The sequence below is a fragment of the Capricornis sumatraensis genome, chromosome 20 (genome assembly GCF_032405125.1).
Source record: "Capricornis sumatraensis isolate serow.1 chromosome 20, serow.2, whole genome shotgun sequence".
Lineage (NCBI taxonomy): Eukaryota > Metazoa > Chordata > Mammalia > Artiodactyla > Bovidae > Capricornis > Capricornis sumatraensis.
The window spans coordinates 13,566,667-13,593,611 of NC_091088.1; the positions used below are offsets into that span (position 1 = coordinate 13,566,667).

Consider the following 26,945-nt stretch of genomic DNA (forward strand, 5'->3'; position numbering starts at 1 on the left):
GCAGAACCAAAGAATCATTCCAGCCAAAGTTGGTTGTTGGGCACTGGCCAAAGGTGCGCTAACACGAATGCAGTTTCTCTTTGACTTTTTGAAATATTGAAAACTTTATTACTTTGCATATTCCCCAAACCCTACAGTCTCCAAAGAGGGGAGAAACCTAATCATAAAGCTCATAGAGGGGCAAGGACTTGTAGGGTCAGGAGTGGCTTCTGGTGGAGTCTATACTGCAGGAGCTACTGCAGTAGCAGTCAAAAGGCAGAGAGTTGAGACCCAGCATGATCAGCTCCTTGCTTAAGCAGTCCTGTGACTGAAACTTTAGGAGAAAAGCAGAAGACATGTCTCACCCAATCCAAGGAGACAGAAAATTCGGTTTGGGAAAAGACCTCACCTTTAACACAGATTTTGTGGAGTAGGCAAGAATCAGCAAAGAAACACTGGAGTGAGAAACACCTCAATCTCCACACTGTCAGTATTACAGGGTATACCTTAAAGTATATGTGTGTATGAGTATATGTGCGAATATATGTGTGTGTGTGTTAGGGAGACCCAAATGTTGTGCTGAGATTCTGCCTCACAAAACTGGGGATGTCAACACATCTGTGCAGTAGTTTGCAGGGGCTGTCATGCTCCTTTGAGTTGTCTTTTCCTCTGAGTACACTGAACCTTTGTTATGTGCCTGGGAGGGATGCACTACCTTTGTAATCCTCACCAAACCCCTACTGGTAGGTATTATACTCATTTCGTAGATGAAGAGCTGGAGGCTTGGAAAGGTTAACTAACTTTCCCAGGAGTGGAATGAGGGAGACATTCTATGGTTTAAGCAAACTAGGTGTCAGTAGCAGAACTTGCTTATCAGTCCCATTTGCAGTCAACTGCTCTTAAGCTCAGTTCTACTTGTCACTGTTTGGGATGCTGACTGATTCACAGTGCTGTATTCTAAACTCCAGATCTTGGTTAACTTCCATAATGTCAGTGTTCTGTTTTTATTGTTTTGTTGCAAGTCACTTCAGCATAATGCAAGCCATCCCCTAAAATATTTATTCCCAGCTTCAATAACTCATTTGATACAAAGAACAGGGTCACTTATCAATCTGTAGGCTATGTCATGGGCCCTTATGCCAAAGCAGTAGGAAGTGTGTCTTTTTTTTTTTTCTTAATGTAACAAGCATTGGGGATTAAATTTTTTTTTTCCATCTGATTATCTTTGTAGCATCCATGGCTTGAGATGTGAAAGTTCATCTCATTATACAATTGGTACAGGCACCTGGAAATTTAGGTGGTCATTTCTTTCAGGTGTCTCAAAGGGGTCTGCTCATCTCTTTGTGACAGTCCCTGATGGCTCAGAGGTTAAAGCACCTCCCTCCAGTGTGGGAGACCTGGGTTCAATCCCTGGGTCAGGAAGATCCCCTGGAGAAGGAAATGGTAACCCACTCCAGTATTCTTGCCTGGAGAATCCCCTGGACAGAGGAGCCTGGCAGGGGTCCACGGGGTTGCAAAGAGTCGGACACGACTGAGCGACTTCACTTCACTTCACTTCACTTCATCTCTTTGTGCAGATATATTTATTTCTCTCACAGAAATACAATGGAAGAAGTTTACGATTTGATATTTACAGTCAATAGAGAAGTGGAGTAGTTGGAAAAAGAAATGAAGAATTTATAACTAATCCAGATCTTAGAACTTTTCCTGTTTAAAACAAACAGACAGTATGTGTTTGGGTTGATTTCTGTGCCATATTTTCAGAAGACATGTGTACACTTTGCTGTGAGTTATTTGATGAGTATCTGAAAATGTAGCTCATGACAAAATACATAGTGGATGATGGGTTTTGGGATGGATAGAAGATAAATCCCCCACGGTTTTATGTGCATTGTCATGTTATGTGTCTCTTTGTTTGTAAAGGATCCTGGCTTTTCATTGTTAGTAGTAGAGTGGGATCCTGGTTCAACCATCATAAAAGAAAATTTAAGCTCTCATCCAGATAGAAGGCTGGCAGTAATTCAGCTTCATTGTTACACTAGCTATTTAAAGACCTCATCAAGTATGCATGTTCCTTTCATCTTTCTGCTCTGCCATCTTCAGATTGTACCCCATGGTCTCAAGGTAGCTGTCAGAGTTCCAGCAGTCTTATACCAGACAGTGTTCAGCAGCCCTTGAGCTCATCTCTTTTTATTACCAAACTGACCTTCCCCAGAAGTGTCCCAGAGACCTTTTTTCAAAATTTTCATTGGCCAGACTGGATCATGCTGCTGCTAAGTCGCTTCAGTCGTGTCTGACTCTGTGCAACCCCATAGACGGCAGCCCACTAGGCTCCTCTGTCCCTGGTATTCTCCAGGCAAGAATACTGGAGTGGGTTGCCATTTCCTTCTCCAATGCGTGAAAGTGAAGTCGCTCAGTCGTGCCCAACTCTTAGCAACCCCATGGACTGCAGCCTACCTGGCTCCTCCGTCCATGGGATTTTCCAGGCAAGAGTACTGGAGTGGGACTGGATCATGTGGCCAGCCTAAATGGCTCATTGTCAAGGGCTATTATCAAGGCAGATTGAGATTTACTTTGAGGTGGCTGCAGCCTCACCTTGCTGTGTGTCACGTGGGGTAAGGGTAGTGGCTACTTGAATAAATCAGGATTCTGACAACAAGGAGGAAAGCATGGAATGGATCTGGAGCAGGTAACTAGAGTATCTGCTCCAGTGGGTGTGTGAGGAGAGACAAGACAGGGTAAATTGGAAAGGATTCATCAGGTGCTTCCACTGTGCAACAGAGGGGAAATGTACACTTATCCTCACAGTGACCTGGAAGACTTTTATTATCTAGATCTATGGTTCTCAGAATTTAAAGCATGTTTATCATGTCTGACTGCACATTGGAATCACCTAAGGGGCATAAAAAATATTGATGCCTGTGACTCAGAGATGCTGATAGATAAATTGGGGTGAAGTCTGGGGTCTCTAGCATGTAGGCAAGATTGAGAACCACTAGTATAGATCAGCAGTTCTCAAAATATTGCCTAAAGAACACTAGCCCTGATTGAAGTGCTGTCATACCAGAAGCCCTGGTTATAGGGGTTTGGGAATCATTACACATGTTATTGCTCACACTATCCCAAGAGATTCACAGTACACATTTAGCATATTAAAAGCTCTAACAATTCCCATGCTAAAGAATTTGTATGTCCAGTGTTTCCCACATTTGATCTAGAAACATTTAAGGGGGGACGACACCTGTTATGAGTTGAATTGTGTCCCCTAAAGAGATAAGCTGAAGTTCCAGCCCCCGTACTGGGGAGAAGGCCATGTGACAACTGAGGCAGAGGCTGCAGTGATGCACCTACAAGCCAAGGAATGCCAAGGATTGCTGGCACACGCTGGAAGCTAAAAGAGGGAGCTACTTCATAGAGCCTGCCACAGGAGCATGGCCCCGTCAGCACCTCGGCTGTGGACTTCTAGCCTCCAGAACCGTGGAGCAATATGCTTTCATTGTTTATGGCACTTTGTTCTGGCAACCCTCGCAAACTAATACAACATCCATTAGCATCTGTTGGACCGCAGTTTGGGAAACCCTGAACTAGAATCATTCAAAGGCAACTCCTGACTGACCAAGAAGATGAAATAATTAGTCTATAGAGGGGATCTTTTCCCCATGAACTCCAGACAATATTTGTTTTATTTCTAGGAGGAAATACATTTGAACAGTATCATAGTGGTGGCAACTATATGTATGTATTTCTCTTATCTTTTTTGCTTTCCAGGCTTGGTGACTCTAATATGGACACAGAAAAGTGCTAACCTGGAGAGATTACAGAATCACTGGTAAGTGTAGGCCTAATGTGCTGGCCTTCCCCTATTCTACAGATCATGCCTGGACCAACAGCTTAAATTGGGGGCATAGTTGAAACAGGTTGAGGGTGCCAGACCTCAGACAACAACTCAGGCTGCTCACTGTTGCTTCCAGGCTCCTGCCTTTTGCATTTAATGCCCAGAAAACTGAGTGTCTTCATCAGTAGCAAATCGACGATCTCTCCGTCCTCCGACAGCTGCAGAGGGAGAAAGAACCATGTGACTGATGTAGAGCTGTTCTCTCCAGGGGCTTTTCTTTCTTATGGGGAAACCATGGTTTTATCATCCACTTTGGTCCCTGCCAAAGTGATATCACTGTTTAGAGTTGCTTTTGTTTTGGAATTGACCTTCTTCTGGGAATCTTAAGGGTATTCACTCCTGCCTTTTTCCCCAGGGATTTCCTTCTTCCCCTCCATTGAAAATGACAAGATGCCCTCTACCACCCCCAACAAAGGCTATTAGGAATTTGTGTACAAAGACCCTCATGTGTTGCTGCTGGGAATGTGAAATGGAGAAGAGTTTGGTGGTTTCTCAAATTTAAGCCAAAGTGACCATATGACATCTTGAAATAAATTTCTAGCCCCAAGATAGAGCCACTCCTGCCCAGAGTGCCATGTCAGCAGATTGAAACTTGGATATCTTTTGTGTCTCTGTAAAGGCTCCCCCAGCAATGCAGTATAGCCAGTCAGCCAGTCCCCAGATGCCAGACCACTCCAGGCTCTATACCTAATTCCTCTTCCTTCTCACCCCAAACCAGGCTGACTCTGTGGCCCTGGCCAATCAGATATTTTCTATTTTCTACTTCCTTATCCTTTATTCTTTATCCTATAAAAGTTTCCTGCCTTACACCCCATTTTGCAGATCTCTGAATGGAGACAGTCCACTTCATGAAATATTAACTTTTGTTTGTCATCACCTAAATCCAAGGGATTCTCAGTCTTCACTGTACATGCAGACCACACAAGAAATTTTAGGAATACCAGTGGCTGGATCCTTCCCCCAGGGATTCTGTTTTTATTTGCCTCAGGTGCAGTAGCAGGCATTTCCAGAAGCCCCCAGATGATTCTAGTGTACAGGCATAGCTGGGAATCACCGATGTAATGAACAAAGTCCCAAGCTGGGAATTGGAGATGTGATTCTAGTCTGCCTTTCATTTGCTATGATCTTGGGGAATTAATTTCCTCCTTCTGGGCCTCCATTTCCCTTCCTGTGAAATGAGGGCCTTGAGCTACAGTGATCCTTTGGTTCCCCTAATGTCTGATGCTGCTCAGCCAGCCTCTTCTTAGTTCAAGGTCAGTGACTTTTGAAGACCAAGCCAAAGGGACCCACCTGATAATATTTTTGCTCTTCATTGAACGCCACCAGGATGACAGAGATAAACAGATTCAGCACCACAAATGTCACGAAAACAATGCAGGACCCAATTAGGAAGGAGCCGAGCACTGGGCTGTAGTCCAGGACCTGTCAGGAAGAGAACCAGAATCATCCCTCAGGGTCCTGTGTGCTAGTGGTCACTTCACTCAGTAGGCACCTTCAGAGGGAAGCTGGTCCTTAGAGCTAGGCAGATCCTGGAGCCAGGAAGTTTCCCTTCTGCCTGGGGGCTGAGAGTGTGGGCAGTGCTCTCAAAAGCTGCCCGGGGATGGAAAGGGCAGCCCCTCTCTTCCCCACTGCTGCCATTTCCAATACGGGTGTCATTCTGTCTAGCCTCAGGAGCATTCCCTTCCAGACACCCACCAGCACAGCCTTCCCCTGATTAGCCAGTGTCTGATGTTCTGTAGACAGGGGTCCCCAGGGTGAGCTATGGGAACCTTTTTATTTGTGTGGAGTTGCCCTGCGCTTGCCAGGCCATGGACCCAAGGGGTGACATCCACTGGGGAGGCATTTGAGGGGGTGCTTTCTCTAATTTTCATAAAGGTTTGGTGTTGATGGTAGTATCCATACCCCCCTCACTGCCTCTCTCCTCCATTACCTCCTCATAGTTGAAGATTCCCAGCTGAAGGCTGATCATTGTTTCTGCCGCATCAAAGAGGGTTTTGTAGGAACGGAGTTTCCAACCAAAGATTAAGTTTGACTGTTAAGGAAAGAGTCCTTATGAAAAAGGAAAGAAACCATGCCACCCCCAAAGTGTGTTGTTTGACAGCAGAGTCAGCAGTCTGGATCAGCCACATCCTTGGCCTGGCAATACTGTCCATGTCACAGGGCCTTCAAATGGGTGTGTGTACACACTTAGTTCTGTAGGGGATGCACATGCACCTGGGCTCACACACCAACACTCGGAGGCCACTGCTGTGGTCTCCCGGATGGTCACTCTAAGGCTCAGTAATGGTGCTGTGCTCTCTGCAGCCCCAGCCTCTTTGCTCTGGGGGATTTGGGTTGGATGTGCAACAGGCTTCTGCCTGGGCAGGACCAGCCTCCCCACCATGGTCTCCTCTCACCATAGTTACCCCCTCTTCAAAGATTTCCCCATAGCTCTTGCATCAGACGGAAGCCCAGCAGTTCCTCGGCCCTGAGTTGGTGACTCCTGGTCCCACAAGACACTGCAGTGTCCTTGCAGCCCACACACTGCAGATGGAGGACTGAAAAAATCCACATGAATTAAAGGATGGGATGGGGTACTTTTAACAAAGCCAGATTCCAGCTTCTTAGCCAATACCCTCCATCACTTATTCAGCACACTTCATCCTATTTCTGAGGGTGAGAGAGGAAGATGAGGTGGGGTCAGTGGAGTGAGAGCCAGGACTGGGGTGAAAAGGGCAGGGAAAAGGTTAGAGGTGGAGTGAAGTCTAGGATAAGATGAACTGCTGTATGGTATGGACACCAGGGGGATGACAGCGGTGAGAGACTGGATGGGGCAGGGTGAGAACTGGGAAGGGGGCTGGTATGGGTTGGGACTGGGTGAAGGGTCGCAGAGAGGTGGGAGCCTGGGTTACAGTGGGGATCATAGACTTGGAGAGGATGGGGATGAAGCTTATTTAGATGGAAATCAGCATGTGGCAGAGGGTCTTTGTTTCTCATTTTACTCAATAGTTAAAAAAAATAATTGATAGTTCAAAAAAATTGTTTTCAGTCACATAAGAGCATGATTGTCAAAAAGCTCTCAATGTTAAGGAGCTAAATGAAGTGGTTTCGGCCCTTCTAAGTTCGTGCCGCATGTGTAGGGCATCAGGCACCAACATGGCCTGCAGTCTTGTCTATCTTCTCTCCCCAGTCTCTGCCCCACCTCAGGGTCAGGGACTGCCTACTTCACCTCTGCATCCCCTGGCCTGAGGGAGGGCTCTGTGCATGTCAGAGTAACTGGGATGTCAGGACAACTGGCCCTTAAGGCAGAGCAGGTAAAGAAAGGAGTCCTTCGTGGCAGATAGTTGGTCCCTTCAGTCTTAGAGACTACACTTCCTCACTCTTATCCAACCAAGGTGTCCAGTCTCTGCCATTTGGGGTGACCAGTTCGTGAGCTCCCAGCTGAAAGGCTCCAGACTCAAGATCCACCGTCTCCCTCAGATTCCCAGGGTTTTCCTAGCCCCTCAACTCTCCACCACTGAGCAGCCTTTACTTCTGAGGAGACCAGCCCAGAAAGTTTTCCCAAAGGAGCCACTCACTGCAATGGAGTAAGCCAGAAGCATGATAAGGATGACAACGATAAAGCCTGAAATGTCCCCCCAGGCACGATGCAGAGCTGACGTGATCATGTTCATTTTGGGGTTCAGCCTGAACAGATGCCAAAGCTTCACTGTGGATAGGAGTACCAGGAAGGCGAGGATGTAGCCAAGGGCAGCATCGGCTGCTGCAGTCTCGCTGAAGCTGATCCCTCTGTGGGACCAAATGGAGAGACTGGTCTCAGAGACGGTGAGAGCCTCAGCCAGCGCTCATCTGTCAAGATTAGCCTGATCATGGTCTGGGGACAGAGCTGTCCTAACTCCCCAGCCAGGCACTGAAGAGATGGTGGTCACGGTGAGGGTGAGCGTCCTGTTTCCAAAAGGGACAGTGCTGGTGGTGGTCACAGGACTATTACCTGACAATCTCGGTTAATGGCCACAGAGCTGAGGAAGAGTGATAAAGGAGGAATCCTCCCAGAGTTGAGAAGACAGAAGTAAGGGGGTTCCATGAGCCTCCCCTCCTGCTTTGGGGGTCTCTGGATGCCATGTCCTCCTGCACACCTGTCTGAGTGTGTATCCACACCATCCTTACATTTAAAGGAATGATGGAAGTACTATCGAGTTGCTGTGCTGAGGAACCTCAATTGCATTGTTCCATTTGACCTTCAAGACCACCGAGTGAGATATCACATCTCCATTTTACAAATAAGGACAGATAGTTGGTACAAGGTCACATAGCTAGTGATATAGTGATAAAACTAGTGGTGGAAGAATGAGAGTTGGAATCCAGCTGTGTCTCATTCCACAGTCCAGGCTCTTCCTGCCGTCCTGCCCTGCCTTTCATGACCCTTTTGTGCCTGCCTTTGAATGTCAGTTCAGTCTTAATGTTGGTACATTATCGAGTATGACTTATACCTGTGTCTATTGACATGGATGGCGAACAGGTTATAGAAAAAAATTATATGATCTGAAGTTTATAAAAGCATTTAATATATATAATGCCTGAGAAAAACCATCCTTCTGTTTAACCTCCTGCCTTCCATTTTCTCCCCTTTGAGGGGTTTGTGAATGAAGTTTGTTAATGAAGGACACAGTCTAGGATAGAGTGCAGAGTTCAGATTCTAAACTCTGCATTTCCTTGCTGTGTGACCTTGCAGAGACAACCTTTCTGAGCTTCAATTACTTCATCTGCAAAAAAGGGATAACATCATCTCTTAGAAGTTCTAGTAAGATTAAAGTAGATGAGATAATGCTTTTAAAGTGGTGTTTTTATGAATGTGTAAGGTATCCAACAATGACTCAATAAATGTTAGCCATATCTATACAATCAGTGGATGTTTCAGAGTGAGTACCAAGATCCTGGAGACATAAACTAGGTTTGAATTCTTTCTCTGCCACTTTTTCGTTTTGTGGCATTGGGGAAGTCCCATTACCTCTCTAATTTCCTTATTTGTGAACTGTAGTGATGACAACATTTACCTCCATGGCTTCTCCTGAGGATCCAATGTTAGTACCTCCTGCACAGCACAGAGTGGACTCTTGGTAAATGGTAGCAGACGTGGGTTGACTGGGCACTAATACTTGCAAAGACCCTGCCCCCAAAGCCGGGAGGGACCTTACAGAGTGTCACATAGTCCTATGCTTTGGTAAGATTTGCAAAAGATTCTGTTTTTGTCTTTGAGTCCTCTCCAGTTGTGTATGCTTCAGACCCCAAGTCTAAGTGCTACAGCTAGAGTTATTTTTTCAAGAGTAACCCCGGATCCTCTGAGGGCCAGCAGGATTTCAGAAGCCTCCCTCTGGGCCACTCAGAGCTGGAGGCAGCAGTGTCAGTGTTAGTGGTAGGAGCTGGGACCTGAGGCAGAGCCACTTACTCTTCCCCATGTTTTCGGTAGCGCTGGAGGTCACGCTCCACCAGGACAGCCCTCTTCACAAACACCGCCAGGGCACTCCAGCTGGCCAGGATGATGGCCAGCTCCAGAATGTTCCACTTGCTGTGGAAATAGCACCACTTTTGCTTCCTCAGGAGCTCGCCCTGGGAAAGGAGCCAGAGATTCTAACAAAGGCTGTGGATCCCTAGGGGTTTCTCAGAGCCCTGGCTTCATATGCGTAGAGCACAGGGGCCTCTCCCCAATCCTGTGCATGGACCTCACCTGTCCCCATCATCAGTCGGGGCTGCAGGATTTGTGGGTGTTTAAGAGAAAGTACAGGATCTAATAAAAAAGCACTTAATTCTCTCAGATGCAAAAAAAAGGCAGGGGGAGAAGGGAGAAAGAAAACTCTCCCCTCAAAAAACCATTTACTTTAGAAAACTTATAATTGTGAATTCTTTCTCTGCCTCTTTGAGATGTAAGAACTTTCCTGGTGGCTCAGACAGTAAAGAATCTGCCTGCAGTGCAGGAGATTCAGGTTTGATCCCTGGGTTGGAAAGATCCCCTGGAGAAGGAAATGGCAACCCACTCCAGTATTCTTGCCTGGAAGATCCCATGGACAGAGGAGCCTGGCGGGCTACATGAGTGACTAACACACACATAAAAGCCAATACATAAGAACTGACTTGACCCTTACTTTGAGATGTATGTACATCTTTTTAAAGCTAAACAATCCTCTTAAGGGAAGTGAAGTCATTCAGTCTTGTCTGACTCTTTGCAACCACATGGACTGTAGCCTGCCAGGCTCCTCCAATCCATGGGATTTTCCAGGCGAGAGTGCTGCAGTGGATTGCCATTTCCTTCTCCAGGGGATCTTTCCAACCCAGGGATCAAACCCAAATCTCCTGCATTTTAGGCAGACACTTTACTGTCTGAGCCATCAGGGAAACAAAAAACAATCCTCTTGCCCAACGTTAAAAGTCAGAAATTTTTTTCTCAAGGGCCAAGGAGTCATCTCTTTGAAATGTAGTCATCAAGGAAGATAGAGCCCTTATCTCCCAGTTTCTCTGGGAAGGTAGGCACCAAGCCACTTGGTTACAAGTTGGAAAATTACCTCCTGTTGTAAACATAGAAGTCTGTTTTTTCCATTTGGTAAAGGCAGTTAGCAAACTCAGGTGGCTACCACAATTAACAGGTGAACTTAGGTTGAACTAGTGGTATAAACAATCCTGCTGCTGCTGCTGCTGCTAAGTCACTTCAGTCGTGTCTGACTCTGTGCAACCCCATAGACGGCAGCCCACCAGGCTCCCCTGTCCCTGGGATTCTCCAGGCAAGAACACTGGAGCGGGTTGCCATTTCCTTCTCCAATGCATGAAAGTGAAAAGTCAAGTCGCTCAGTCATGTCGGACTCTTAGCAACCCCATGGACTGCAGCCCACCAGGCTCCTCCGTCCATGGGATTTTCCAGGCAAGAGTACTGGAGTGGGGTGCCATTGCCTTCTAGTGGTATAAACAATCCTATAGTGGTATAAGTGGTATTCCAAGTCCTCTTAAGGATTAATCAACATTAATCTTAAGAGTAGGTGTGTATCTGCCTGAAGATATGCAAGGGTGAGATTTATTTGTCTTTACAACCTCTTTATCAGATTGTCTGGGATAAGCTTCACATTCAGTTTAATGCTTTGTTGTTTAGTTGCTAAGTCATATCCAACTCTTTGAGACCCCGTGGACTGTAGCCCGCCAGGCTCCTCTGTCCGTGAGGATTCTCCCAGGCAGGAATACTGGAGTGGGTTGCTGTTTCCTTCTCTGGGGGATCTTCCCAACCCGGGGATTGAACACATGGCTCCTACATGGACAGGCAGATTCTCTACCACTGATCCACTAGGGGGTTCAATGCCTAATCAATTTTTTTTTAAGTTGTTTTCTTAGGGGGAATAGGAGTTATTGTTAAATGAGAACAGTTTGTGGTCTTGCCCTCCCTCTCAGCCCTTTCCCTTACATGCAAGAGAATCTTGTGTTGTCTGTTCCACTTCCCTCCTCTTTCCCACTCCTCTGGAAGAAGGACGTGTGTTTGGCTGGTAAGACGCTAAATTCACCTCTTTTATAAAGAGATGGAGGGATTTTTAACTGTTTAAGCAGCGTGATGAGAAGGATTTAAGAGTTTTAGAGGCTTTCTGTAGCAGCTGCAGGCAGAGTGTGAGGGCTATGGAGAGGAAAGGTGGGTGGTGGATGGGCCTCCTTTGATGTTGTTAGAGAAATGCAGGGACTTAAACTGCTATTAGGTAACTGTTGGCTGGTGGTTTTGAATTGGCAGTGCTTAAAGACCATGTGGAATCCAGGTTTATGGATCAGTGTGCAACATGGTGGTAAATGTGGGAAAGGGGATTTTCCCTAATTCCTAGAGACCACCCAGGAAGGACCATCCTAAAAGTCTCAGATCCTGAGAGGTGCCTGAGCTGGGTCAGCCCTCGGGGCCAGCAGGGAATGTGGAAGATTGCCATGGCACTCAGCTAAGCAGAACATCTTCCTCTCCCTTCTTTAGGCCCCCTGAGAGGAAGAGGGGAGTAGGGAGAGAGAACAAGCAGGCGCATGCCCACTCCGTCCTCACTCATGGAGCCACAAGCCCGCCCCTCACCTGCACAACCATGTAGTAGAGGAGGAACAGGAAGTAGATGATCTCCGCGGCTACCACGAAGGGGTGCCAGCCGTCAGTGAAGGGGTACAGGTGCAGGCTCTGCAGGTGCGCATGTGCAAAGAAGGTTCCTGCAAAGCAGAGCGTGTTTTCCTCACCTGCGGCCACATGCCCACTCGATACAGGAAGTCATCAGTGAGAGGAAGTGAACTCAAGCCCTTCTGAGGGGTGGCCACGGGCAGAAAAGAAGATAGACGTCCTTCTAACCCACAGACCAAGGGACTGAAAGGGGAAGGCCAGAAACGGCTGCCGTAACTGACGGGACAAGGGGGGCTGCAGTAGAAGACAGCCTCCGGCCTTTTCCTTCAGCATCGGCCATTGTACCCTCATCACCTCCAGCCACAGCATACCTGCTTGCCTAACATCAATTTACTCCAAGTTGGCCTGTTTAAGGCCGTTTCATCTAAAGAGAACGCTGGAGATCAATTCAGCTGTTAACCAATATGCCTAAAATTCAACCTTTTTTAGAATTCTTTTTCATCTATTTATGTCTTTTCCTAAACCAATTTGACTAATAAGGCTACTGCCTGTAAAGATAAAGCCAGTCAGAAAAATGGCAGACTGAAGAGATACAAGTCACCTGAGACCTTGCTGACATCAGTGGGCTGCTGAATCAGCTAGACCAGAAACCTACACCATGCTTCTCATTTGTAGAAATAAATTAATCAGGTTGTGTTGGGACCAAATTGTTTAAAAGGTTCTTGAACAGCCAGAGAGATGGCAAAAAGAAATAGGAAATTACAAGACGTGCGAATAAACCCCCCCAAAAGGATTTGAAAGAAACTTTTGACAGTAGCGAATGATAATGAAAGTTGAAAGCCTTTTACTTTGCACTTTACACAGTCCTGAAATTTTAAAAGACCTACAAATATTACTTTTTAAAATATGTAATTTACAGAATTCCCTGACAGTCCAGTGGTTAAGACCCTGTGCTTCCACTTCAGGGGACCCAGGTTCAATGCCAGGTCAGGAGAGTAAGATCCCACATGCCACAAAGAGTGGCCAGAAGAAAAAAAAAAGGTCATATTTTAAAAGTTTTATTTTAAAAAAAGAGGTGGTTTATTTTAGGAAAGTTGATTATTAGCTGAAGAGGCCTTAAATCAGTGTTTTTAGTGGATTATGATTAGCATTAAAAAAGGGTGGAAAGCAGGGAATGGAGAGAAAGAATAGAACACAAAATAGTATTACATGTAGTTAAGGAAATTATTTTTGAAGCCCTTGTCTCAGTTATGTTTTAATATATTGGTATGTATGTATTAGAATTTTATGTAAAATGGACTTTTACGTGTAGGTTGCATGTAACTTTTGCATTGTACATTGAGATACCGTAAATAAAGTGTGATTTAGGTGAAGTTATCTGTTACCAGGTCACCCCCTCCCCAGCCCTTCACTGCTAGGCCCCCATCCCTACACACAGGAGAGTGGAAAGCTCAAGAACGTGAGCTGCCTTCAGACCCCGACTGTCTCCCAGATGTGAGAGACAGGCCAGAGAGAAATGCAGGCAGCCAGGAAGAAGGGTGGAGCCGCTCTGAAACTTAGCCTTTAGGGGCAAAGGCAGAACTAAGACCCTTTGGCAGTATTGCCCAAACAACCTTTTGCCCTGGAGCTCTGGCCTGGGGGTGAGGAGCCCTAGCCCAGAGGGAGGGGTATCTATCATCTGGAACATGCAGATAGGTTCACAGGCAAGCCTACCCACCAAGGGCGCTGGTCTCCAGGGTCAGAGTGACAATGCAGAACAGGTTGACGTTAGCGTTGTAGACCGTGAACTCCACAAACACGGCTCTGGTCAAGCTGTCCAGCCAGGTGTTGTCAAAGAGATACTGGAGGGTTCTGTGGGAAGAGGAGCATTTAGGGGTGTCTCAATACATAGGGGTTCCTTGCCCTCTCAGCCCAGGGAGGAGCCCAACGCTTCCTGTCAAGATTCCTCCCTCTGTTTCTCCTCTGCGCCCCAGGCCCCAGGGCCTTCAGGCTGCTCCTGGGAGTGCAAAGGTTCTAAAAATGTGGTCCCCAGACTGCTAGCATCAGATCATCTGGAAACTTGTTAGAAATGCAAATTCTCAAGCTCCACCCCGGATCTCCCCAGTCAGAATCTCTGGGGGTGGGGACCTGAGAATCTGTGCTTTGGTGAGCCATCCAAGGGATTATGATGTGGTTTTTGGTTTGTTTTAACCATTATCCATCTCTGTCTATCTTTTTTAAGTATACTTGATGTACAATGTTAGTTCAGGTGTACAGCATAGTGATTCAGTATTTTTATAGATTTTAATAACTTCCATTAAAAGTTATTACAAAGTAAGGCCTATAATTCTCTGTGCTGGACAATATATCCTTGTTGCTTGACTATTTCATTTTCATTTTTATTATTTTTTTGGCATGTGGAGTAGCATGCGAGATCTCAGTTCCCTGACCAGAGAGATCAAATCCATGCCCCCTGCAGTGGAAGCATGGAGTCTTAACCACTGGACCACCAGGGAAGTCCCAATCTTATACGTAGTACTTCGTATCTGATGCATTTTAAAGCTTGAGGACATGGTGTTAGAGGAGCCACATAGAACATTAGGGGCTTGGCAGGCAGCAGCTATAGCTGCCACAGTCCCTCTCGGGCTGGAAGTTCACAAAACCAGTTCCCAGAGATCTGCTCACAGGTGTTGTAGGAACAGCATGTGCCAGAGGGACCTGGGTTCAAAACTTGCCTGCCTCGTGGGCAAGCTGATAACATCTCGAGGTCTCAGCTTCCTCATTTGCAGTGGTGTTAATACCAGTGCCTCGGGATCATTATGAAGAGAAAATAGAAATATGTGTGTGTGTGCTTGCAGTATTAATAATAATAGCTGTTATTAGAGCAGTAATGACGGGCCTGTTTTAAAATATGCCCCATCCCTGGTGAGTTTGGGGCTTCCCTGGTAGCTCAGCTGGTAAAGAATCTCCCTGCGATGTGGGAGACCCCAATTTGATTCCTGGGTCAGGAAGATCCCCTGGAAAAAGGAAGAGCTACCCACTCCAGTATTCTGGCCTGGAGAATTCCATGGGGTCGCAAAGAGTCAGATGTAACTGAGCGACTTTCACTTTTCTGGTGGGTATGCACCCTGCTGAATGTGTCAGTTCTGAGTGGCAGGAAAACACCTCTTATGTGGAAATAGACTATTTCTGGCCTGTCCTTAATCCCAGGGGACCCCGCCAGGTGTTTTCTTTTGGAGTTTGTTACCTCTGTTCCTTGATGTTGTAATAATGCAGCGGAGGAGCCAGGGGTTCACACGGGTTTACTCACTCACCTGGATCTACACCGCTAACAGGAGCAGTGCCAGGTTTCAAACCTCCAGCACTAGAGCGTGCTGGGAGAGGCAGTGTGCGTGAGCCCTGTGTGTCCCCACACATTCATGCCGAGTGTTCCAGAAACGCAAGGTTCTGGCTGGGCTTTACCCAGGCCTCATCTCAGTGCTGAGTTTGCAGTGGGCAGCTTCAAGCAATGGGATGACGTCCTCCTTCAGACAAAGAGCAGGCTTGCTTCCGCCACTGTAGAAACAGTGGATAAAGTGCTCCACGGGCAGTGTTCCTCCTTGGTACTGTCACTCCCTGCATGGGCAAGCATCTATCATGGCCCTTCCTGGGGACTGTCCCATCACCATGAAGCTCTGCTACTGTTTTTTGCTATGAGGAGTGAAATCCTTTTTCTCTGACCTAGGAGTCTTGTGTCTTCTGCCAGCATCCATGAAACAAACTAGCATGTTAGCTTATGAGTAGGTAAAACCTCAGAACTTGCAAATTTGTGGTTAAGGTTTAAGAGCCCTAACCACTTCCTCCTTGCCTGGTGGTGGGTGCTTTGTGTGGTGCTTCCCCATCTCTCTACTGTTTCTAACTGAGGCCACCAGGCTTGGTGCCCAGGCTGAGAATCCTGGAGGCAGGATTTCTCTTCCAACTTGGAGACTGCATAGTTCCCAGTGGCCTGAAAATACTACCTGAATCCCCCAGGCCCTCCCCACAATGGTAAAATGAGCTTGGCTCAGCCCTGTTTTGAAGGCGGCACCCGCCAATCAGACCTGGAATCAAGCAACTGTCTTTCCTCTGCTGCACGTGAATCAAGTAAGCCTTACCTTGATGCACTTTGGCGATCAGTCCCCAAGGGGACCACGTAACCTCCTCCCCGGTACATGGTGAGTTTGCCCCAGAGGGGATACCCTCGGCGCTGGCTCTGGCTCTGGTACCGCCAAGCCTGGGAGAAGCCATTGCTGTTGTTGAGGACAGAGGCATTCCAACCTTCCCCATAGTCTGACAGGTCTTCCACATCCAGGGAATATGGTGCACGGCACCTGTCAAGAAAAGCCTGCAGCTGCGGGCCAAGAAGGCAGGAGCTCTCCTGGACCCTCACTTGGCGAATCTGGGCGCTACCAACCAGCTTGGCGTTCCCATCAGTGACAAAGCCTGGGGATGAGAAACACGTGGGTAAATATAGCCATCAACATCATCTTAACATATTCCAAGCTTTTTGGCCTGGATGCTAACACGACCTCCAGTGTACCCACGTAGAATCAGCCAAGAGAAGTTCATGGCCAACCACATTCAACCATTCATCACCATCTCCCCACCTTGGACCTGGTCTACTTTTTGCATAACTTCTCTTGAGGAATGACACACCCTACCCAGGCATCATCTTGGAGACCATTTTTGTCCTTTCCCTCAGTGCTCATCCTGTGAGTCAGCAGGGCCCATCAGCGTGCATCTTCGATGTTCCCACCTCCTTTTCTCCATCACCTCTGCCTCTTGTGCTTACATCAGTCCCATCATTTCTCCCCGGCTTCCTAACCTACCTACCCTCTACTTCAGATTCCATGTGCTGTTTATACCACAGAACTGATTGTTACTGCCTCACAAAGAAGCTGTCAATGGCTCTTCACTTCCTTAAACATAAACTGTGAACTTCCAGAGCCTTCATGATGTGGCCCCTGTTCCTCTGTCCCGCTTTGCTTCTCACAGGTCCTCTACTCCTACCCCACAAGGCAGCCACACTCAACACTCTGTAGTTCCAGGAAGTGTAGTGCCTTGGTGTTTCAGGCTTGCCTTCACTTATGTTGTCCTTTCTGCCTGCCACATCATTTCCGCCTGGCCAACTCTGGCTCAGTTATCTAAGAAGGAGTTTCTTTACGCTGCATTCTGGAAGAGTTAGGGACCCTCAGCGGGTCTCTCCTTCAGAGCATATCGTTCTGTGGTTATTAGTTCTCTGTAAGGCTGAGGCAGTGACCCACTGCTGTTCCAAGAAAGGAGTGTGTACAAGGTGCTGATACACATCCTGGGCTGGGAACAATACCTGGATAATGACTGTACAGGTTGCTCACGAGGGTGGTGTTGGCCCATGTGAAGAACTGTTGGAAGCTCAGCACAGTTGAAAAGCCTTGGGTGAAGCTGTGCTCGAGGTGTCTGTTGAGGTGATAGGCGCTGGGGTCCCTCTGCCCATAGGCAACCAGCAGCAGCATCCACAGGAAGCCCAGGTACGCTGGGAAGGGAGGCACAGCCCCTCATCAGGCAGAAGCCCCAACTCCTACCAAGCGCAGGGCAAGATGTGGAAAGGCACATGGCTCAGAACAGTTGAGGTCTTGTAGACCTGTCACTCGCCCCTCTGGTGACAAAGGAGCCAGTCCTTATAAGGACAGCAGAAAGGAGCAAAGTCCACAGGCCTTGAGCCTCTGTCTGGGTTCAAATTCCAGCTCTGACATTTCCTACCCATGTGCCCTTCGCAAGTGACTTAACCCTTCTGAGTCTCCTTCTCCTCGTCTGTGAAGTGGAGATGAAAATTCTGTCACACAGAGTTGTGATGGAGTCAACAAGTTAATGTTCATAAAGCACTTTAAATAGTGCCTGCATGGACTTTGTGCTGTCTGAATGTTTCTTAAAGAGGATTTTTTTTAAATGGGGCTCCAGGGACTCCCCTGGTGGTCCAGGGCTTCCACTGCAGGGGGCATGGGTTCGATCCCTGGTTGGGAGCTAATACCCCACATGCTGTGCAGCACGGCAAAAAAAAGGGGGTGCTCTGCCAAGTCGCAACGCTCAGAATAGAGTGATAAAGATGCCAGATGTGTTCCCTGCCCTCATGCAGCTCACCTGTAAACAGATGAGTGTGACCTAAGGGCCATTACGTACAAAGATTTAGTTTAGAAAGCCCGAAGTTAGAATCACGTGGGGGTTGCATAACCTTACTGAACCGGAATCTCTGGGTCCATGGCTTGGGAATATGCATTCTGGCACCCCTCCCTCCACATCAAGATGACTTATTGGGGTTCTGCCCACACCCCTCTTGTTCTTCATTCTGTATATGCAATTCCTACGCAAGCTCCTACTAAAGCTGTGTGCTTTAGCCATGCGTGCTTGGCCTGTGGAAGCACAAACGCAAGCATGGCCTCCTTGTCATGGAAGCTATGGGAGAGTGTGTTTCATGAAACAAAGGAATGAACCAAGAAGGATGAAAATATGAGATCCAGGCCACAGCTGCAACACAGTAGAATAATAAAGAGAATTCTCAGGGCCCAGTGAAGAGGGACCTCAGAATGACAGTAGCCAGTCTTTACAAGAGCTTGTCAGAGGACTCCCAGAGAGACTCCCCCAGAAGATGAAGAGACAAAATGTCTCATGTGAATGCACATCTCAAGAGACATCTAGAACACTAATCGGGGGTTGACCAGTGCCTGGAAAACCAAATGAATAAACAGAACAAAAAGAGTAGAAAAAGAAAAGAGATTGTACCACATCTGTTCAGGTCGGTGTTAAGAACCAGCAAGTGGGAAGGTCACTGATAGGTAATCTTGGCTGCCTACCCAAGATTTCTCTTATTAAGGCAAACGCTTTCTGCTCCTTGAGGTGCATGGTTTTCATCTTCTCAATGTCAGAGGCCAGAGGTGGCTGGTAGATATCCTTTCTGCTGTTTCTTCGTGCTCGGAACAAGGCAGAGGGGTCTGTGAAAGTGAAGGGCATAAGAGCAGTCCCCCAAATGGGCAGTGGAACCAGGTCGTACATTTGCAACTGAGAGACTCCCCTCACCAGGTACCACGGGACCCATCATTCCCCCTCTTCAGGAGCCATTTCCCAGTGCTGCCCTCCATTCCGCTGCCTGGGCTATCCCTGTGCCCAGGGTCCCGTCCCTTCTTCTCCAGGAACAGATGCCTCCCATTACTGTGGTCTCATCGATCACTGGATGCAGTCTTCCTGTGTTCCTGAACTCTAAGGTGGATCCCAGTGCTTCCCGAACTTGGAAAGATGAGGGTATCTAATATCTCAAAGTCCTGGTATGTCTAATTCCAAGTATCTTCTTTCTCAGATCACTTTGCTGCTACTGCTGCTAAGTCACTTCAGTCGTGTCTGACTCTGTGCGACCCCATAGACGGCAGCCCACCATGCTCTGCCGTCCCCGGGATTCTCCAGGCAAGAACACCGGAGTGGGTTGCCATTTCCTTCTCCAATGCATGAAAGTGAAAAGTGAAGGTGAAGTCGCTCAGTCTCGTTTGACTCTTCGCGACCCCATGGACTGCAGCCTACCAGGCTCCTCTGTCCATGGGATTTTCCAGGCAAGAGTACTGGAGTTGGGTGCCATTGCCTTCTGGCTATAATTTTCACAAACTCACCCTATAGAAGCCTACAATTCAGTGATTTTAGTAAATTTATAGAGTTGTGCCACCATCACCACAACCCAGTTTTAGAGTGTTTCTGTCACCCTCTAGAGGTTCCCTCATGTCTCTGAAGTTAGTGTCTACTCCCACTCTATCTCTACCCTCAGCCTCATTAATTTGCTTCTGTATCCATAGATTTTTCTTTCTAGACTTTTCATATAAATAGAGTCATATGTCCATATTTTTTTTGTATCTGGCATCTTTTACTTAGTGTAATGATTTGATGCTCATCCATGTTATGTATATTAGTAGTTAGTTTCTTTTTATGTTTGAGCAGTATTCTGTTGAATGGACATACTACGTTCTGTTTAATTCACCTATTGATGGATATTTGGATTGCTCCTGGTTTGGGCTATTAAGAATAGTGTGTCTATGAATGTTTTGTATGGACATATATTTTCATTTCTCTTGGGTAGATTCCTTGGAGTAGCTAAGTATCTTTTGACTATTGCAAATGAAACTGCTGTGAACGTTTGTGTACAGATTCCTGTATGAAAATAAGTCTTCATTTCTCTGGGATAAATGCCCAAGAGTGCAATTGCCGAGTCAAATGGTAAACCCATTTTTAGTTTTGAAAGGAACTGCCAAACTGTTTTCCAGAATGTCTGTACCATTCTACATTCCCACTGGGACTGTATCAGTCCTCCAGCTTCTCTGCATCCTTGTCTGCATTCGGTATTAACACCGTTTATAGGCAGTCTGATATGGCTATATTGACCCAACTGTCTTTTTAGATCCACACCCCTCTGTCCATCCCCACTGCTAACGCATGCCATCCCCAGTCTAGGACCGTTTCACCAGTCTTCCTACTGGCCTCCCCACTTCTACCTTTGAGCCACTACCTCTGGTCTCCAAGAGCAGTCATAGTAATCTTCCTACAATCACAAATCTCCTATTTAAGACACTCCAAAGCCCCAGCCTGGCCCCAGGACGTGGCACGACCCGGTCCTCACCCACTTCTCTGCCCTCATCTTGAGCCACTCCTTCCACGTGCACACAGCTCCCCGTGCTCTAGCCACCCTGTCAGCAACTGCTATAAAACGACAAGCTGTGGTTCCACCTCAGGGTCTTGGCACATACTCAGTGTTCAGTCCTTCCCTGTCCCATCCTCTGGGAGCCAGCTTAGGTACCCCTTCAGCAGAGAGGCCTGCACCCTCTTATTCTACCCTCCTCATTCTTTCTTACAAGTCATTTTGTACATTTATTTGTTAGTGTGTCTCCCAAATGGGCTGTTTATTCCAAGTGTGCTAAGTCACTTCAGTCATGTCCAACTCTTTGTGACCCCATAGACTGTGGCCCACCAGGCTCCTCTGTCCATGGGGTTCTCCAGGCAAGAACACTGGAGTGGGTTGCCATGCTCTTCTCCAGGGGACCTTCCCGACCCAGGGATCGAACCTGCATCTCTTACATCTCCTGCCCTGGCAGGCGGGTTCTTTACCTCTAACACCACAAATGCCTTTTATTCTAAGAGCAGTAACCTGTTCCAGCCAGTCAGTGCTGTGTTGCTAGGGCTGAGTGGAGAGCAAGGATTGATTTCAAACAGGCAAGAGGGAACTTTTGGGGGTAACACAGCTGTTCTGAATTGTGGTGATAGTTGCACAACTCTATAAATTTACTAAAATCAATGAATTATACACTTACAGTGATTGGGTTTTATGTAAATCATGTTCCCAAGGCAGTGTATTGCCTGGAACACAGCAAGTACTCCCTGGATAAATGCCAAAGGAATGATTGATGGATATTTAATTGATTTGGAGGCTGATGTCTCTTTGGAGAAAATTAATTTTTGACTTGGAAGATGGTTTTAATGGACTTTTTGGATCTGCAAAGCCAAAACCCTATTGGAGGACGGAAGGATCCAGGCCCATGAGGAGGTCACCATACTGCCTGGGGATATAGGGGTATGGGCTTTTGTTTGCTCCTGTTTTTCCTTGAGAATCAGAATCTCTGCATAGACTGTTAGAGTGTTGATTCTGTTCTGTTTGCCTGTTTGTTTTTTGTAATTCTCTTATTGTAGGGACCCTCAGGAGTTTTGGCTGGAAAGTGAGAGGTCAGGTTGCGGGGAAGAGGTCTGGTCATGGGCTCCTCTGACCAGAGGCAGCATGGCTGTGTTCCACTAAAATGCTTTACAAAAGCAGGTGCTGGGCTGGATTTGGGCCCCTGGCTGTTGTTTGCAGACCCTTGTCTGGGAACCCTAATTACAACTCTCTTATCCCCCATTCTCACCCCTCACCCCCACAACTTGTATTTTAGTTCTCTAATGACCTGAACCCTGGAGAGGAAAGCTTGCTTGGTATTACACAGAGGATGATAGCCCCCACTGAACATGGACTCCATGGTGCCTCTTCATGCTTGGGTGTCAGAAAGGCTTGGATAGGGGAGGAATGATATTGCCCAGGAGACAGAGGAGGAGGCGCTTGTTCCTGGATGGTCTGGGGGTGCCTCACCAGTAGGGCTGAAGTCTGATGGGGAGCAAAGGTCTGAGCCCAGGATCACCCAGTGGCTGGGCTCTGTGGGGCTTTCTCAGCCTTGTCAGCCCCCTGCCTGCACCCAGGCACCATTACCTGGGCCGGAGAGATGTCCCAGGAGGGGGACCACAGGCTCCTCCTCGTCCTCCACTCGCTTCAACACCAGCGCAAAGAAAGCTGCGAACCCCAGCACCTGGAAAACACCCACCGTGAACCCCAAGCCTGTGCTGGAAACTCTGCCAATTCCTGGTCTGAGTTGGGTAGAATGGGAGATACATTGGTGTCCTGGAACAGGAGCCATGCTCTGGGGCAGCCAGGTGGGAACCAACCCATCCTCTGCAGAGAGGACACATGGTCATGAAGTGTGTGTGCGCCTGGTCACCAACCAGGCCAAGACAGGCAAATCCTTGAACTCACCCTGCTTCTGGCATTCCCTGAGCCCTCCCACCTGCTGCTCTCCTTTTGCTTAGCCTTTCTGTTACCTCTCAGCCTGGTGACTTACACCTCCCTAGCATATACGCCTGCCTCCTCCCTCCGTCTGTCCCTCCCTTTCTATATGAAGTAATTCCTCCCATTACATTGTCTCTGCACCCACAGTATAGAAGCATAAGGCTCAGGTCTCTGTTCTTAATATTCTCAGACTGGATTGGGGCAGGTGTTAGGAGCTGTTTTGGGACGAGGGGTGAGAAAGATTCTGCAATGCCTCATAGGTAGAAAAAGTCTCTCTATAAATGTTCCCTCATTTCTATACCTTCCCCTTACCCCATGCCAGTATTCCTACCGCCTGGCTTCTTCCAGGCCAGGTTCAGTGACTCTGACTGCTCACTTGCATAATTTTACATTTTCAGGAATAGGAGTGTATTTCCAGTTCATGGACACATTTAATGACTTGGTGTTTTTATTTTCTGAAAATAAAGTTCTTGTAAGTTGCACATGCCACAATCGAAAGCATCCTAGTCCTGAGGAAATATATCATTCCTGTTCTACATGTGACCTAGGGCAAGATTTTTTTGTGACCTTGTCCTCTTTTGTTGTTGTTCTTCAGTCTCTAAATCTTGTCTGACTCTTTGTGACCCTGTGGACTGCAGCACACCAGGCTTCCCAGTCCTTCATCTCCCAGAGTTTGCTCAAACTCATGTCCACTTTACCTCAGGTTTTCCCATCTGTAACGTGGAGGCGAAGACCCTCCAAGGGTGACAGTGATGATGAGATGCCAGCATTTGGCCATGAGGGAGTATGGGTTATCCTGGTAATTACCTTCCTGCCCCAGGTCTACCCAGCTGTGGTAGCCCTACAGCTGGGTTTGTTGAATGAACAGATGAGGGAACTGCTGAAGCCTAAGGAGGGAGCAGCTGGAAGGAGGGAAAGCATGGACAGAGGGGAGGAGGACATGAGGGCAGCCCCACAGAGGTCCTGACCTTCAGTGGCTGGGTGACAAACACGCTCTCCACGAAGGAGACAGCCATGGAGATGAGCCACTTGAGGGAGCTAGTCCGCCCGTAGTGCAAGCCGTACAGCATGGTGAAGAAGGCTGCCACCCCACTTGTGACTACCACCAGGAGCCAGCCCACCAGGACACACCACCAGGGCAGGCCTCGAGGGAGCTTGCTTGCCTGCAAGGAACTGCAAGAGAGGGTGGATATAATCAGTGTGGCACCATTTGGGCTCAAGCTCAACTCCTGCTCCACCTCCACCAGCTGCATGACTTGGTCAAGCTCCTTGACCCCTCAGACCCTCAGTTTTCTCCTTGTCTTGTTCTGTATTCTGTCTGATATACATACAGATATGCTATTGAGGTCACCTTTACTCAATGCTTACTGGACGCAGGAGGGCCGAGAGGAGCTACTCCACATTCAAGGTCAGGAGGGGTGGCGGTGAGGAGATACCCCTCACCCAAGGTAAGAAGCAGTGGCTGCGCTTTGCTGGAGCAGCCGTGAAGAGCTACCCCACGTCCGAGGTAAGAGAAACCCAAGTAAGACAGTAGGTGTTGTGAGAGGGCATCAGAGGGCAGACACACTGAAACCATACTCACAGAAAACTAGTCAATCTAATCACACGGACCACAGCCTTGTCTAACTCAATGAAACTAAGCCATGCCGTGTGGGGCCACCCAAGACGGGCGGGTCATGGTGGACAGGTCTGACAGAATGTGGTCCACTGGAGAAGGGAATGGCAAACCACTTCAGTATTCTTGCCTTGAGAACCCCATGAACAGTATGAAAAGGCAAAATGATGGGATACTGAAAGATGAACTCCCCAGGTCGGTAGGTGTCCAATATGCTACTGGAGAACCTCCAGAAAGAATGAAGGGATGGAGCCAAAGCAAAAACAATACCCAGCTGTGGATGTAACTGGTGATAGAAGCAAGGTCCAATGCTGCAAAGGGCAATATTGCATAGGAACCTGGAATATAAGGTCCATGAATCAAGGCAAATTGGAAGTGCTCAAACAGGAGATGGCAAGGGTGAACATTGACATTCTAGGAATCAGCGAACTAAAATGGACTGGAATGGGTGAATTTAACTCAGATGACCATTATATCTAGCACTGTGGGCAGGAATCCCTTAGAAGAAATGCAGTAGCCATCATGATCAACAAAAGAGTCCGAAATGCAGTACTTGGATGCAATCTCAAAAACGACAGAATGATCTCTGTTCGTTTCCAAGGCAAACCATTCAGTGTCACAGTAATCCAAGTCTATGCCCCAACCAGTAATGCTGAAGAAGCTGAAGTTGAACGGTTCTATGAAGACCTACAAGACCTTTTAGAACTAACACCCCCAAAAGATGTCCTTTTCATTATAGGGGACTGGAATGCAAAAGTAGGAAGTCAAGAAACACCTGGAGTAACAGGCAAATTTGACCTTGGAATACGGAATGAAACAGGGCAAAGGCTAATAGAGTTTTGCCAAGAGAACACACTGGTCATAGCAAACACCCTCTTCCAACAATACAAGAGAAGACTCTACACATGGACATTGCCAAATGATCAACACCGAAATCAGACTGATTATATTCTTTGCAGCCAAAGTTGGAGAAGCTCTATACAGTCACCAGAAACAAGACCAGGAGCTGACTGTGGCTCAGATCATGAACTCCTTATTGCCAAATTCAGACTTAAATTGAAGAAAGTAGGGAAAACCGCTAGACCATTCAGGTATGACCTAAATCAAATCCCTTATGATTATACAGTGTAAGTGGGAAATAGATTTAAGGGACTAGATCTGATAGAGTTGCCCAGGATGCAGGCCCCTAGGCTGGGAACACCCAGGGGAGTGGATTACCTGGAGTGTGCTGGGGGCAGGGTTCCACCCTGTGCCACCAGACAGCCTTTCAGGGTCTGTAGCTGCCCTAGTGCCCTGGTGTGGCTCTGACCCTGGGAGGAGCCCTGGGGCTCCAGGAGCAGCAGCTCTTGCTCCAGGTGCTCCAGCTGAAGGTAGAGACACTGCCGGAAGGCACTGTTCTTCCAGGCATCACTTGGGCCCGCCGTGGGCCTGGGGCGTTGCATGTCTTCTGGAGGACAAGGGAGAGAAAGAGCATCAGCTGGTGCTGAATGACAGAGTAGACTGCCTGCAATAGAAATAGGGGTGTTGGTGATGGTTTTCTTCTCTCGAGCACTCGAGAAACCTGAGATTCAGAAAGATGGGGTACTCAGCCCACATGGTCTGAGTGTGCTCCTTGCCCAAAAGTCCCATGGACAGAAGACCCTGCCAGGCTACAGTCCATGGGTCCACAAAGAATCAGACATGACTGAGCAACTGAGCACACACATATTTCTAGTCTTTTATCAAGGGCATTTTCAAAATTTCCTTACACATAGAAGAGATGAGAATAATATACCTATTGCCCTCCCACAGCATATACCCACATTCCACATTTTGGCAGTCTTGTCTCTGCCCTGCAGTGTTTGTGTTTTTTGTTTTTTTTTTTTCTGGAGTATATAGAAAGCAAATCCTAGACACAGAGTTCTCTCATCTGCAAATATTTTAATACATACAAGATTTTAATTTGAAGCCAAGTTTGCCTGTTGCCAAAGATGGTGTAAGTCTTGATCTTTTGTTTTTAGTTTTTTTATTATGAAAAATTCTAAATTAGAAAAGAGAATGAGATGAACCTGTACCCATTGCTCAAAATTATCTCCTCATGGCCAGTTGTATCTCACCTAAATTCCGAGCCCCATGTCCTGACACTAAATATTCTCCTGTATCAGGAAAAGGCTCCTTTTAAGAACAAAACCAATGTCATTATCAATTTTTAAAACAATTAGTAATAATTCCTTAACAGCATGAAACAGCCAGTGAAAAAGTTTCCCCTGATTACTTCTGAATGTTCTTCTGCAGTTCTTTTCTTCAAATTTCAGTTTCCTAAAAAGTTTTTTAAAAAGCAAAGGAGTTTTATGTCTTAAATTACAGAGGTAAAACATATTCATGCAAGAAAAACACACTTTTGACCCTTTCCACTGTTTACCCATACCTTCTAAAGGAAGCTTGGCCTCTCCAGGTAGAGCCTGGCCTCAGTCCCTGGACCCTGAGATGGGAGACCGGCACCCCTGGGGCTTTCTCCTGGGCAAGAAGAGCCCAGGTCTGGACCAGAGTTCATTTTCAAAAAGGGTGCATGAAACTGGATATAGAAGATGGCACGATGGAGCACCCTGGCTCCAGGACCCCTCTCCAGTCATGAGTGAGAAGTGACTGAGCAAATAAATGATGTGGAGAAAGTAGAGGCTCAGACCAGCTGTGAGTAAAGGAATGGTGACACAGATCCTGCCTTCCTTGACTCAACTCAGGCCTCCTACCCCACCCCAACTCCTTCCTGGGCCTCCCTCACTGACGCCACAGC

At 47.3% G+C, this 26,945-nt stretch overlaps 1 protein-coding gene across 1 annotated transcript in view; it reads right to left on the minus strand.

Annotated features, from left to right (window-relative positions):
- Window positions 1–3,870: 3,870 nt before the first annotated feature.
- LOC138096156 (polycystin-1-like protein 2) overlaps window positions 3,871–26,945 on the minus strand; it is a 101,389-nt gene continuing 78,314 nt past the window's right edge. Inside the window, exons 31-43 of the mRNA XM_068992233.1 lie at window positions 25,391–25,619; window positions 23,526–23,730; window positions 22,204–22,300; window positions 18,791–18,928; window positions 17,290–17,475; window positions 16,079–16,406; window positions 13,684–13,817; window positions 11,931–12,058; window positions 9,300–9,460; window positions 7,432–7,642; window positions 5,805–5,906; window positions 5,165–5,296; window positions 3,871–4,032 (exon numbers count right to left, since the gene is read on the minus strand). Of these exons, the coding sequence (XP_068848334.1) occupies window positions 3,871–4,032; window positions 5,165–5,296; window positions 5,805–5,906; window positions 7,432–7,642; window positions 9,300–9,460; window positions 11,931–12,058; window positions 13,684–13,817; window positions 16,079–16,406; window positions 17,290–17,475; window positions 18,791–18,928; window positions 22,204–22,300; window positions 23,526–23,730; window positions 25,391–25,619 (2,213 nt within the window). The remainder of the gene's footprint in view (window positions 4,033–5,164; window positions 5,297–5,804; window positions 5,907–7,431; window positions 7,643–9,299; window positions 9,461–11,930; window positions 12,059–13,683; window positions 13,818–16,078; window positions 16,407–17,289; window positions 17,476–18,790; window positions 18,929–22,203; window positions 22,301–23,525; window positions 23,731–25,390; window positions 25,620–26,945) is intronic.